The sequence below is a fragment of the Hyalella azteca genome, unplaced genomic scaffold (assembly GCF_000764305.2).
Source record: "Hyalella azteca isolate HAZT.00-mixed unplaced genomic scaffold, Hazt_2.0.2 contig13372, whole genome shotgun sequence".
Taxonomy (NCBI): domain Eukaryota; kingdom Metazoa; phylum Arthropoda; class Malacostraca; order Amphipoda; family Hyalellidae; genus Hyalella; species Hyalella azteca.
Genome location: NW_025943296.1, coordinates 11,735 through 27,056, shown reverse-complemented (window position 1 = coordinate 27,056; position 15,322 = coordinate 11,735). Strand labels below are relative to the sequence as shown.

Below are 15,322 nucleotides of genomic sequence, written 5' to 3'. Positions count from 1 at the left end.
TGTTCAGTCGTGCTCGAATGTTGTCTGCATTATAATTATATAACAGGAATATAACTGTGGTTCGTGGAATTCATGAACTGAACATACTGGGAAATTTTGATGCACTTAAAGCTGCCTGTAATGCTCAACTCTCTTAACTATTAAGCTCTCAGGGATAATGGGCATATATATTTACAACATTTAAATGGTAACTCACAACAGGAACAGAAGCTCGAGCTTGGGGAGGCACGGGAGGGCCGTAGTGCTGCGGCTGCTGCTGCTGCACGGTCACGGCACGAGGCACGTACACTTCCTCGTACTGCACAGGCACGTGTACCAAATAATGACATAACACATTAATGCTGCACGGTCACGGCACGAGGCATGTACACTTCCTTGTACTGCACATCAACGTGTATCAAATAATGACATAATTTATTAATGCGGCAAAAAAATTCAAACAGCTGCATAGGAAAAGATCACTACACAATTTTACGACAATTCAAAACAGTTCACGACTAATGAGATCAATATACCAAACCTGAGGTTCGTAGGGCGGCGAGACCGGTGCCTCCTCGTAGTAGACGGGCTGCAGCTGCTGCTGAGGGACCACGTCGTAGTCATCGTCGTAAGTGAGAGGCTCGTCATCATACGCACCATCGTCTTGTTCGTACACCATCGGCTGCTCCTGCATCACCACAGCCTCCTGCCTGTAGGCCGGCACCCTGTGGGCATAAGGTGTTAGCAGCACAAACTTCTTTACGCGCTGCTATAACCTTTTTGTATCTATATATATTTACAAGCGCCTATAACAATATTTATATATTTATTATAAGATGCCAGAATTTTCTTGTTTATATGCGTACAATTATATATAAAATGTATATATATTTATACGCATCTATATTAATACAAAAGAAATACTCAAGTGGTTGCTATATCAAAAGACCATTTGGCCAGGCGTGAAGATTTCCATAATTTTCAATTATCAATAAACAAAAATGCAATTTAAATTACATACATGAATAAAAGTTTCTTCGCTAATTATACTTTAGGGACATTACATTACGAAATTCAGTTCATCTTCTGCGCAAACGTGCGCGGTTGCAACATTACTTTTCAAACCACAACAGAAAGTGGGAGTTGCTTTGGTACAAGAAGCTTGGTCAACTTATCTTTATGAGCGAATAAATATGTAATTTATGATCACAATGAAAACATAAACGAGTCAGGAATAAAATTCAGGGTGGAATTTGGGAGGGGTAATATATGAGCACTTGTACACATCATACTGGTTCTAAAAATGTGTAATCAAATTTTTCTATATATTTAGCTAATATTTTAGAACTGATCAAGCTATTAGGTTGGATCGACTTTGAATATATGAACCCATATTCCCAAAATCCACCCCCTGAGTCAGGTGTTCGGAACGAATTTTGGAATTGCAGTAAAAATTTGATAAGCTCCTGTGTTTTAGCATAGACGTCATCTGTTTCTATCCTCACGTGTCTTTTTTAGCCACTTGTAACGTGCCCTGGAAGTTTGATCTGAACGAGACGCCACGACAATCTCTTCGTGGAATAATAATAATAATAATAATATTACCTGGCGGGCACTTGGCGGTAGATCGTTTGAGGCGCAACCATCGTGTGGCGCGGCTGTGTGGCGTACACAGGGCCGCTGCCAGCCACAGCTACGCGCCGACGCGCCACGGTTCTGTAATACAAGATAATTGAGTCAAAATTTAAAAGCAAAGAAAATTTCACACAAATTCAAGTCTGTATAAAAAACGTTTCGGAGTTTATTTCCATCGTCAGTACGTAGAATCTTGAATTCGCATAAAAAATCACAAATTAATACAATTGAAATTCATAGAACCGAAATAAAAATAAAAATTTACATACCGGTATAATATACAGAGCAGTGAGAGCACAAAAAACCTATCTATTCACAATTTCAAAGGGATAGAAGCTAAAAGCTGAATTCTAACCGGGCATAAGTTTAGAAATGTGCAAACTGCAAAGACTTTAAAATACGTAGATCTGAAGTACAGGAGGTGGAAGCTAACATACTTAAGCCACCGTCAGAAACAGCGACATCACACTGCTATGTGATGTGTTAATCTTATGAACAAGTTTCCAAACGGTTAGAAGCAGTTTTGGCTGTTAAAGGTCACATGACAAAGTCTTGAAAAAAATTAGTTTACTATGTATTGGATACTTTTTGAAAGTTGACTTTTATAAAATTGCAATTATCAAGTCAACGTCTAATTATATTGTTGTTTTGATATATTTTTATTTTTCACGTAAATTTACAAAAGAATAGTTTTTGTTCATGTTATTGTGTTGAATAATCTTTAATTAAATCGGGTTTTTCCTTTGTTTCGGATACTTTTTGCACCCACTGTACATTGGATCAATGAATTTCGTATGTCTCTGAAAGGCTATGGTTGGCAGAATTGTAAGTGTTGCACACAGAATTAATTCGTAATATTGAGTGAAAATAATAATTATAAGGCTATAGCTATGACACTCACTGCAGAGGGCGAACACTGCGCACCAGCGGTGCAGCGTTGCTGCGCACAGTGACCACCTGCGCCACAGCAGGCTGCTGCTGCTGCTGTAAGCGCACAGCGTTGCTGCGGTGAAACTGCTGGATCAGCGACCCAGATATTCCCTTGGCAGGAACCAGGCGTTTACGCTGGATGTTCACAGATGCATTAGACACGCCCCGGTTCTGCACGGTGCGGTTCAGGTTCTGGACGGTTCGTCCTACGGTAGGCACGACGGTGCGGTTCACCCCCGAGTTGCCAGAGACCGTTCGTATGATGGCAGTGCCTTGCATGCGCGTGTTGCCCACTCCTCCTGAAGCGCGAAATATCATTAGTGACGGAACTTTTTAATATTTGTCTCTCATACAACTCAAAACAACCCTAATTTCTAGTCACGTAGGTACGAGCAGCATTCCAGACCATAAACGTCACAGTTGAGCAACGATTAGTATAGCTTGTCAGTGTCGTGACTTGACAAAGGAATCATTACCGGGATTGATCACGCATCGTGCATATAACGCAGGTAATTTCTAGATAAAAACACATTATTAAAGCCATGTTAGTTCTAACACAAAAATTAAATATCTAAGCGGTAACAAAACCTAATTCCAACACCGCCATTAGTCTGGCCTATCTGTAGCATTAACGTGTCTCAAAAAGAGCCATAAAACCAAGCCTATGAAAGATTATCTGCCGAGTTACGCTATCGATGCCAACACATGCAACTTTTATCTTCTTGTGCATAAGGCAAGTACTGGTAACGGTTAATGGTTATTCAAGCCTTCCATTGGAACAACATAACAAAAATGAAACTACAAATGACTGCGCCAAGGAATTAAATAGTCTTCAAATGAGAGACCTAGCAGTGAATTTCTTTGTAAAAAATGAGACCGACTTTACATCTAAAGGAAACCCTTGAACTCGAAATTGACTTTATCCACTCGTGAGTTATAGAGCATCAGGATGGCTGGGCTACAAATGAGCTTATTCAAGCATAATCAGTTTTTTTTTCATACGGTCGAACCATTGAAGCGGGCTGATGGAACGACAATCGAAGATTAAGAACATTAAATTTGTTCAAATGGTTTCCAACGTTCGCAACACAAGAGCGATTTCTAACCCAAATGATTCAATAACAGAATGATCGAACTTACTAAAATCGGCGTTTAAACAGAAACTAAAGGCACACAATCGTGCATCCTGTTCAAAATCATGCTAAACTTTACCAGCAAGAAAAGCTAACGTAGTCTACGACTGCACACATACCTCAATGCCGAGCCAACTTGCCGGAACCTCAATAACACAAGAATTACATTCCCACTATTCCGAGAACGACATTTCCAGCACTAAATTTCAAGCTAAGTACAAAATACGACTAAGGAACCGCAAGTGATGAAAGTTCGGCAATGGTGCAGGCGATGTCCCATTGCTGGTGCCGAGTAAAGAGCATCCTTTTCATGTCCGGAGGACGAGAGAATGTCAGGCGAGATGTAGGCAGCAGTTATTTACTTGTTGTTTATCATTCGATTAGGATGGCCTTAAATGACTTCTGGCTTCATTAGGTGCATGAAGAAGTGGGTTCGACGATGCGATGTTACTGTTAATTGTGGCGTGATCATCATGATCATCGATGCGATGATCTGAAGCAAGTATTTTAGCTTCCTGTTAGCCGCATGCTAGGAGGTAGGAAGACGTAAATGGGATAGAAGATCTCAGCCGTCAGGTCGAAATGATTAATTAAACAAGTTTGGTGTCTAGACAAACCAGTAGATCAAAAGTCAATGATCAATCTTTCCACAGCTTGGCTCTCTTGTCAAACACAGTCGCAGAGTTAGCAAGCTAAAAAACAAAGACCACATCACGAGGTTTGTGGAGATCGCTGCCCTTGTAGTCGTGAGGGCGTGGTGGCATCTCGAGCAATATTTTGGTGCGATATCTTCAGCCAAGTACATCAGGCATAACACGAACACAGCAACCATCCAGAGCTGCGTTTATAATAAACCATCTACTCCGCATAAATAATCCGAATTCATCTTGTTCCATAATTTACATGTGATAAATTTACAAGGCTGTCTGGCTCGTATCAACTTGCGCACGACATGATATTATGTCAAATAGTTATTTAGCTGATTAGGATTTACTCCAACGCAGTTCCTTCAATTCTGCGGGTGGTGAGCGAAGAAAATGAGTTAGACGACTGTAGCAGATCCAGACAGACGACTTGCAGCACGTTAAACGACTGTAGCAGATGCAGACTGACGACTTGATGCACGTTAAACGACTGTAGCAGATACAGACTGTCGACTTGATGCACGTTAAACGACTGCAGCAGATCCAGACTGACGACTCGATGCACATTAAACGACTGTAGCAGATACAGACTGACGACTTGATGCACGTTAAACGACTGTAGAAGATACACACTGACGACTTGATGCACGTTAAACGACTGTAGCAGATACAGACTGACGACTTGATGCAAATTTTGGCGCGTAGATGCAAGTGGAAGGAGTCAGGGCGGCCTGTCAAACTAGGCGCGTATAACTTGCGGAGACTTGTGGTCAAGTGCAGCAAACTCCTCACATCGCTCTCTTGGAATTGCGGCCAATTAATAGCAACGAAAGTTGCTGCCAACATACAAAACATTTTTAAAAAATCTTTATTTGAAACTCAGGGTAGATAGAAGCACGTCGGGGAATAAACGATTGTCACTGACATGAAGGACGCCCGTTACAAATTCAGCACGCTAGGTTAGGCAGAGTTCCCCATACGCATGACAGGATGAATGATTGTCTTCATGCGTTCTTGTCACGACAAACTCCATAGAGGATTCGTGAGTTGACTTTCAAAAGGAAGGAAAGTCGGTTCTTTCATCCAGCCCTCGGTAGGTTGACTGCTGGGTAACAGGTAGCGAGGCTGCTGGACATCTCTTGTCCAGGCTTTGGTAGTTTGACTGCTGGTAACAGGTAGCGAGGCTGCTGGACATCTCTGGTCCAGGCTTTGGTAGGTTGGCTGCTGGGTAACTGGTAGCGAGGCTGCTGGACATCTCTCATTCAGACTATGGAAGGTTGACTGCTGAGTAACTGGTAGCGAGGCTGCTGGACATCTATCATCCAGACTATGGTAGGTTGACTGCTGGGTAACTGGTAGCGAGGCTGCTGGACATCTCTCATCCAGTCTTTGGTAGGTTGACTGCTGGGTAACAGGTAGCGAGGCTGCTGGACATCTATCATCCAGTCTTTGGAAGGTTTACTGCTGGGTAACAGGTAGCGAGGCTGATGAGCATTAAAATCGAGCAAAGTATGGGCTGTGATGAGAGAAAAAAGCCTCTTCCTTATGAGTAAGCCAGACAATTTATCTCGAGGCCAGTACACATCGAGGAGCACAATGAGGCAAGACTGTCGGTCAGATCTCTTCTTATATCTCGTTTGCTTCAGCTATGGTTCGTGCAACGTTCTTCCCACCGAGCTCTTGTAGATATCATGTTAGGCAACGCAAGTGGATAAACTCCCGCACGGTTATTTATTTAACATTTAATAACCATGATTTTTACGTCAGCATATTCATCGCACCACCGTTGACTCGGAAGATTGAATGAAATTCAGTCGACATAGGCCATGTGATTCGCGGTCAAAGGAAGGCGGGTTCCATGCGAAATGCGGACATCTCGCGTGATAAGACAACATCTTGTATGGATAAGACAACAGCAATAACGCGCTGCTTCCATCTCGCGTGATAAGACAACATCTCGTAGTGATAAGACAACAGCAATAAGCTGCTGCTTCCATCTCGCCTTCCACTACTCCATCTTCATTGATATCGTCTCCATAACTCCATGAGGTGGTCAACAATCCTCCATGGAGAGGTGATGCACGAAGCAGAGCGTCACTATGGGCTAGAAGAAGTGATGCCTCACATGATGCAACTCACCCTTGCTCGCAGTCTGAAGTCCAGTCTTAACTTGTTGGATATTGACGAAATTTTTCTTCACCTGAAAGTGATTCGGATGAGATTATAGAACGATAGTATTAAGCCAAATGGAATCAATCAATCGACGATAACAAAATAACGAATTTCTGAACTAACACGCAGGCAAACGACACAACCATACAGCAGGCACGCTTGTTAACACACTAAACCTTTCTACACTTTGTGCAATGAAGACCCAGGGTTTGCTAATCCAGTATTGCTTGACGTGAAGATCCAGGCGTCATATGCTGAACTCGATGATGGATCCAAACTTATGTCTAGGAAAGCTAAAACTCAATATTCAGAGACAACTTCTAATTCTCCAAGTTTCGGCACCATGGCTCTAAGTTGACGCGAATCCTTTTTCAGAAGCAACAAAGGGCACGTAAATTGTAAAAAAAGAGAGCTGCATTTCGAGGTTGGTTACGAATGTCGAGGGGTGCAGCCAAATTTGCAATTGTTTTAGATGAGCTGTTAGATGAACCGTAGTTGCTATCAGCAGTTCCTGTTCACTGTAGTATCGCCGCGACGAAGTGCTTTGTTATGGTGCATTACACGCAAAAAAAAACTTTGCCGCAATTAATACTGTTCAATAAAAAATATTTCACTCTTGTTGATAGACACTTATAGCCAAGAGGAAGATGTCGGTGGAGTTATTCCAACAAATATCACACAAGGATAAAATGTCGATATTAGAAGAAACTTGAGAGCTTTGAGGATGTCGCCGGATGGAGATTATTATGCTGAATGTGAATGAAAAACTGCTGGCTTCTGAACAAGGAACTAATGGTTTGAGACGACGACACTGCTGGTTTGTCCCACTAAATTACCTTGTCTAGAATAGGGCAGAGCAGCGTGCACAGTAGAAGCTCTCCTGGACCATGATCAGGTGATGCCAATCTTATTTCATTAAATGGACGACACTTCAAATAAAACTGATACTCGAGAGCTGAAGTTCAACCTTGTTCACATGGTAGCTTTCTTGAACAAAGTCAAGAGAGTTCAAAAAGTCTACGGCACGAATTTCATACCCAATTATATATTAAAGGACCCTGCGAATTTAATTTTTTTAAAGCCATGTAAGGTGATCAAAATCCTGATTGTTGTTACTTAGCAGGCGTGAGTCTTAAAAACAATCTTGGAGCAGCCTTTCTTCTTCCTACAGGTCCATCATTTCAAATGTAGGATTCTGTTACAAGATATTACGCATCGAACTGGTCTCTATGAGCATCATACAAATGTTACAAGGAGAGGTAACTGGTCTCTTCAGTTGCAGTTTGGCATCAAACGAGATGTTACAAGGAGAGGTAACTGGTCTCTTCAGCTGCAGTGCGGCCAGTGACTCCACACTAGGTGCAGGCGATCCATACTAGATGCAGGTGGACCATACTAGACGAAGAGAGGTCCGTACTAGACACAGGTAGTCCATACTAGATGCAGGTAACTCCACACTAGATGCAGTTGACTCCACACTAGATGCAGGTGGACCATACTAGACAAAGCAGTCCGTACTAGGTACAGGTGGTCCATACTAGATGCAGGTGGTCCATACTAGATGCAGGTGGTCCATACTAGATGCATTTGGTCCATACTAGATGCAGGTGGTCCATACTAGATGCAGGTGGTCCATACTAGATGCAGGTGATTCATACTAGATGCAGGTGGACCATACTAGACGAAGTGGTCCGTACTAGACACAGGTAGTCCATACTAGATGCAGGTGACTCCACACTAGATGCAGGTGGTCCATACTAGACGCAGGTGAACCATACTAGACGAAGAGGTCCGTACTAGACACAGGTAGTCCATACTAGATGCAGGTGGTCCATACTAGATGCAGGTGACTCCACACTAGATGCAGGTGGTCCATACTAGACGCAGGTTTTTGTAACTTTAGCAAAGTTACAAAGCAAAAACATTAGTTTGTAGATTACTTAATTCACCTACAAAACGTAGTTGTAATGATTTGTGTAAATCATCACTTAACGAAAAGGTTTTGTAGACATCTACATAGAAATCATTGTTAATAATAAAAATGTCTGGTTCCATGTAGATTATTTTGTAGACTGCTTCAGCTTGAACAGGATTCTGGTTTTAAGACTTGCAGATGATGTATGCAGGCTCCCCAGACGAGCATCAGATGTAGGTAGATCCCAGAGCAATGAGCGTACCGCATGATTCCAAATGATGGCCACACTCTAGATCATTGTACAACAGCAGCGCATTGTAAATGCGTTTAGAATAGGTCCAAGATTCACCAACATACTTTCTACAATCATTCATCTACTAACATCCCAGACTCTGTCAAAAGCACTCCAGACTGGCCACACATTCAACAGTTACAATACCAATGTCTGCCAAGTGAAGTACAAAGTTAGATTGTGTTTTAATGCACAACCCAACTTGTGTTGTTATATCAAGGCTAAGGACAATTGAAGACCAAATGGTAACAAAAAAGGAATTAAAAAAATAATTTATTTACAGCAAGATGTAATATCTGGTCTTCAATTGGCATTAACAGCTCTCACACACTGAATGGCGTGCAGCAGCTCAGCTGTTAGTAGCTCACACTGATGACCCAAACATACCTGCAGGGCTCCGTTGCGCTTCAAGTTGAGTTTCTGGCGCATGTCCGTGGGCTTTGCTTGCAGTTCCTACAATGTGCACAGAGGTCAACATATAACCTACTTCACCTATTTTAATTAATATCATGTAAGAAATTATTTTAATTACAATCATGTAGAAATACTTTGTGTGGCTTATTTCCATGCCCTCACTATGAGAATATGAGCAGAAGGCTTGGTTCATGAGGCTCTGTCAATATGCACGGAGGATGAATGAAGAAGTTACATAGTTGGTTCAACTATTATACAAGCAGAATAAAGATAATCAGCCACACAATAAGCAAAAAAAAAAATGTAAACATGCATAGCCAAATATACCTACACTAGTTGTCTTCAGCAAAAACAGTTGCTCATTCTTATCATTTTAAATGCCAGCCTGGCATTAAGAAAAAAAACATTTTTGAACACACAATGAGACTCATAAACACGGTATGAAGTTTAAAATGGAGGATTGAGGCAGTGAGGGAGCTTGAATATTAACGCTTAACAATCTTCAAGTTAAACTAAACAAGCAATGCACTATAATTTTTGCAGCGAGCATTTGTTCCCTTTGTATTAGCATTAAGTAGGTAGATCAATACAAATCAGTAGTATTATATCATGACTAAAATGAGAACAGTGGAATCAGTGGCAGAATAGAATAGCCACACTAAAGATAACTCTACTATCCTGCCCACTGGCTGGCAGAGAGCTCAAAACTGACAGGCACAATATTGATTTGTGAACATTATAATTATGAATATAATGTGTGACAGTGTAGAATTTAATACAACTTAACTATAAAATATTACAAACAATAAAATAAGAGACAAACCTGTATGAGTTCAGGAATACCCTTCTGATTGCCCCGTATTTTATTGAGCTTGTCACGAGCATCAGAAGTCTTAGCAATCCTGGCGAGCTGTTCTCGAGCGTCAGTAAAGTGCTGCCTCTTCTTCTGGATGAGGTGGTTACGGGCATCTCCCTGGATATCATGGGCTTATGTGATGTACGTTTGTTTTCTTAACTGCATGTAGCACAGTGCTGCACCAGAGTACCAAAACATGCTCTCATCTTTCAAAATATTTGGGAGGCAACCATCCTTGATTCACCAAGTGCAGAAACTTGTAATATGAATTCTACACATTATGGGAGAAAATTTTGGCTCTATCACGTGTTTTGTCAAGGCCACATTGATGGTATTGAGTAACTGAAATTTGTATTCACAAATGCTTTTTAAACATCATGATCTAAATGGGGATTAATAGCCTTTTGATTTTNACATAAATAACAGTTTAGGCAGCAAGTAACATGAATGAGATGCCTTTAATATAACTTACCTACATAAAACAGGAAAAAAAAGCTTTCACATGTAAAATATTCAAATTGAATTGTTATCATTACTTATTAAATAATGTAGCAAAACAAATTATAGTTGGATGTATCAATAAGGTTTCAATGCTCAATGTACATAAACAAATTTATAGGCAGATATGGAAACTATACTCAACATTACCTAGCCAAAAGCGATCAGACGCTCAAACTTGTATAACTTAGATACTCACAGTTGTCTTTATAATATTGGGCTTGACATTGCTGTTAGTTTGCTGCCTTGAAGTCATGGCAGTTTTGGGGGCTGCTCGGCCACGGCTGAAGAAGAAAAAATATAACTCAGTACTCTCTGCAGTGAGTGACAGAGCACGCATTTTCTTGTCGACAAAAACTTGAGGTCACGGACAGACGGACGGACAGACAGACAGACATGGCGAACACAATAGTGCATTTTTTCCATAAATGAGAAAAATGCGCTAAAAAGGTGAAGTAGGTATGGCAGTTGACTTAAATGAGGTAAAACACATGACAAGTGCTGAGAAATTACCAATTTCTAATCATAAATTAAAGGTGATCAATAATAAATTATAATTCATTTCTTTCAATTTGAATATACAGTAATCCCTTGATTAGCATGGTTTTGAATACCGCGGTTTTGATTAACGCAGAAAAAAATTTGCAACCTACCCTTAATCTACGCGGTGCCAGTTTTGATTAGTGCGATTTTTTCTTCACAACGCATCATTTTCCCGCATCTAGCCAGAAGTGTTACGTTCGTAACAAAAGTGTTACTTTTTGCTTATTAGATCTTATGTTGTTACTTTATGAATTTCAGCCAATAATTCTTTAAATAAGGTCCCGTTCCGTAGGCACTCGTGCTGACTACAGAGTCGGTTTAACCGCGCCTCGTCTCATTCATAACTCGAATGGTCGAGTTCGGCAACGTTCGCCGGTAGGTGCGCCATGCCAGTGCTCTAGTTACTCGTTAGCCTTCAACTGGTAAAGATTGCTGCCATATCTACTGCTCACTGTTATCAAACTACATAATTTTCCTTGGCCTGGATAGGCAAGTGAATTGCTATCGCACAATTATGCAGGAGAGGAAGAAATCTACTGGGCAATTGAAATTGGATTCGTTTTTCAGTAAAAAATAAATGTTAATTCATTCGTATTTCTTTTATTTATTTCCCTTATTATTTAGAAAAAATATGATGAATTTTAGTGGGAAAAAAATTATTATGTAACTTTGCTATTTTTGAGGATTCATTATAATTATTCCCATATATTCTTAAGTTTTATTAGCGCGATTTTGCTTAACATGGTAAAACTCAGGGATTATTAACCTCGTTAATCAAGGGATTGCTGTATAGTTGATTTTAATTCTCAGCTGTGAAAAACCTAGCTTGTATGGATAACCTTTGTTGGACAACACTTTTCAGGAGGCCAGAGAAAACTTGAATATAATCTTTGATATTGTCTCGAGCAACAAGATCTTTAACAACACATCAGCATAAAATATAAGTCTAAAAGCTCTCAATGATTAATATAATGCAATAATTGCCCCCTTTTAAACAACTAACATTTTCTAAAAGACACGAGACGTTCAAAAACTCACAATGGGAGATGAAATCATTCAGAATTTGAAGTGAAGTTATTAATTAATCAACATAACAGGGCAAAAACATGAAAAATTCATATCTGGACCCATATCAAACTATCAATAGGTGTTTAAATTTTGAATCAACTTTCCATCATTTAAATCTCATGGAATGTGGATCAAATCTATTTATTGCGAAATCAAACTTGACTTTACCAAAACAAGGTGTGTGATACAGTCTTGTCGTATGTTTACATGGAAGCACAGCCACGATGGGCCCATATGCCAAGAAAGAACTGCAGTTTATCCCATTATTTTGCATGGTACCGTATCAAAAACTTTGTATTGGACATTGTTTAAATTGTGACATTTTTTTCAAAGTTGATATAATTTTTTTAGGACATTCATTGCAAAAATTTGTCAGTTACAGATAAACGACTAGTAAATGTAATCAAGGGAGGCGTTGTCCACACTTGTCACATTCAAACCATGCCAGATGTCAGGAGCACAGCAGTTTCTGACGAGCCGTGTTGAGCTCAGCATATCAATTATCATGTCACTGCAGTGGAAAGTGTAACATGGCAGCCTGCCAGCCTGGTAGGCTTTTCAATCCATTTTCTTAAGTTAACATGAGATGATGAGAATATATTACCTACATAGAATTCCACAGTCAGGCAGTGTAGCTAATATAGGCTAATATGTATAAAAAGAAGTCCACATTTCATATAGAATTTTGAACCATAAAATATGCATCTATTTTGTGATAATGATAATCTAATATTGTGGCACTGATCAAATAATCAGGCTGAACTCACTGGACACTGTGGAGTGTGCCAGTGTGGACAGTCTGGAGTCACTCTTGACTCTGGACTAGAAACTAGAGTGTGAGTGGAGTGATTTAGATCAAGCTGATTCTTGAACATATGAAATTATGAACCACTATTCCTAGAATTTCATCTTAAATTGTGTTAACAAAACTCAAAAGTGCAACATTGGATCACAAAATTTTAGTTGGACAAATAATTTCAATCTTTATGCATGCTTAACATGTTGACTACGTATTGGTACATATGCGTACCACGAAATGTATTTCTCCAGGAGGTAGTGGTACATAATTCAGGTTGCCTAAATTCAGCCAAATCCAAGAACAAAAAAGGCCAATAATTCAATGTAGGCCTATACTAGTTTAGGGTAAACGCGGTATATTCTGACATCGTGGGTAATTCTGACACCTCTCTAGTTTTTCCTTTATATTAAGCTTTGTTTTAGTTCCATGCATTCGTTGATGGTTGAAATAGTGACGTCATACATTTGCGCATCAAACTACTGCCAAAACACTAGGTCTGGGCCATCTAGCAGGAAAATGTTGAGATCCAAAGAGAGATGGTGCATGCCACCCAATGAGATAATCGAAAAATGTGTCAAAGTTACAGTTGACCTTGCTCTACCGAATAGTGATAAACTGTTTGTGTAGAAAGAATATTATGGTTTGAGACTTTTAAATACGTCTGTGAATATATTAGGAATCCTTTAAGTATACTTGTATTTGCTGATTCCAAGTGGTAAATAAATTAATAGATGATTAAGTTGAGAAACAGATTTAGACACATAAAAACTAATTCCGACACAACTTGAATTGGACACACACAGCTTGTTCCAAGCTGTGTGCAAAAATTAAAATTTTCTTAATTAAAAGCTTAATAACTGTTAATTAAAAGCCTAATTAAGTAGTGCTCAATATTCAATAGTGTTCTATTTCAAAGCCGTGTTGTATTCCAATACAGCTCACACAGCAATCGGAATTCGAACACATGGATGTCGGAATTACGTATTAGTACAATTTGAAGCGCAGTCGGAATACGTCTCACCACGTGCCTAATATAGTCACACACTCAGAATATAGGGATTTGGTATGGTAGGTTTGCATTCTAAAGGCTTTTAAATAAATATGGCAACATTTTGTGACGTTTCATCAGTGCAGGCGCATAGTGCAGTGTTTTGAGAGTCATGTAAAGCAAACAGAACTCGTGTAACGCATATGATTATTTTTTTTATCGTTTTTCATTTCTCGATGCATCCTTAATGTGTTGGAATATACCACATTTACCCTATTTCAACTTTATTTGTAGGTTCCGTTATAAAAATTCCATTCATTTTCTTTTGCAGTATTTAAAATTTAATTAGGAAGCAACCTATCATAAATTTTAGCCGGCCAATGCAATTGAGAAAAACTAGATCACAGAATTTGTCCAGAAAAAATGACCGTCTGGCAACCCAGCTTAAAAAAAGTATAACAAATGAAATAATAGTACAAGATGAAGCAATCGTAGTCAACGTCTAAAGTTAATGTTTTTGTAAAAAATAAAATTGTAAATTTATAGACTAGCCTAGCCTAGCCTACCTGTAATTTTTGGAAATCAAATAAAAAATTAGTTATTAGTATCAGTTTAGGCCTACCCAAAGATTTAAGCAAGGAAAATTATGCTTTACAGTTTACAGTGAGTTTACATTCAAAATTGAGCGTCAGTGGGCAGTGGCTCAGTGCCGTACAGCATAGTGGCAAACCCGAGATTTTTTAGAATCAGTTCATTTTTAATTTCCTCGTTTACTCAAGATTTAAACCAATTTCTCAAGTATGAAAATGCTGGTATCCAGGATACCTACTTTACTGCTCTACTTATAGGACTCAGAAATGAACTTGAGGGAGAGTCTAAAAAACTCTCTGCTTTGCCACTATGCCGTACAGGTACAGCTGTGATCAAACTGAAAAATTAAACAGAGCCTTGAATCAAATAGCCTAATCAATGAGAATGAAGAGATGTTTTATCATCATTTGGATATTGGATTTATTTTTTTTGCAGAATCATTGTAGGCTAGTATTTAAGTATTATCATTATTAATTCACGGCAGTGATGACACCAAAGACCAAAGCAACGACGCGAAACGGTCGCAATTCGTATACCTAGCTATGTATTATACTAACTTATTTTTAAATGAGCAAAAATGTTCAATTTCCTTGAGGCGGCGAGGCTTCAACTTCAAGTTCAAGCATACCTATTCATATAGGCTAAGCTGGCTAACTAAGAAATTTAAGAAACAAGCAAACTATCGACGTTTAAATGTAAATACTCACTTGAGAATAATTTTTTTCTTGGTAATTATGTCGGATAAAGGTAAATCAATATCAGTCATTTTCTATTATGAAAGTTTAAACGCGACAAACAACAAAATTCACAGGAAGAAAAATGGCGCCCAAGGAACACCACGCACGCTAAAAGAGACTGAGTGTAG

At 39.3% G+C, this 15,322-nt stretch overlaps 1 protein-coding gene across 2 annotated transcripts in view; it reads right to left on the bottom strand.

Moving 5' to 3' along the window:
* Positions 1-15,322, bottom strand: part of LOC108682290 (mediator of RNA polymerase II transcription subunit 15) — a 19,000-nt gene extending 3,678 nt beyond the window's left edge. For both annotated transcript variants that reach the window (XM_018171428.2, XM_018171429.2), the window contains exons 1-9: positions 15,165-15,322; positions 10,668-10,752; positions 9,938-10,087; positions 9,088-9,153; positions 6,461-6,521; positions 2,516-2,843; positions 1,585-1,695; positions 521-704; positions 197-298 (exon numbers count right to left, since the gene is read on the bottom strand). In XM_018171428.2, the coding sequence (XP_018026917.1) occupies positions 197-298; positions 521-704; positions 1,585-1,695; positions 2,516-2,843; positions 6,461-6,521; positions 9,088-9,153; positions 9,938-10,087; positions 10,668-10,752; positions 15,165-15,223 (1,146 nt within the window). In that variant the 5' untranslated portion in view covers positions 15,224-15,322. The remainder of the gene's footprint in view (positions 1-196; positions 299-520; positions 705-1,584; positions 1,696-2,515; positions 2,844-6,460; positions 6,522-9,087; positions 9,154-9,937; positions 10,088-10,667; positions 10,753-15,164) is intronic.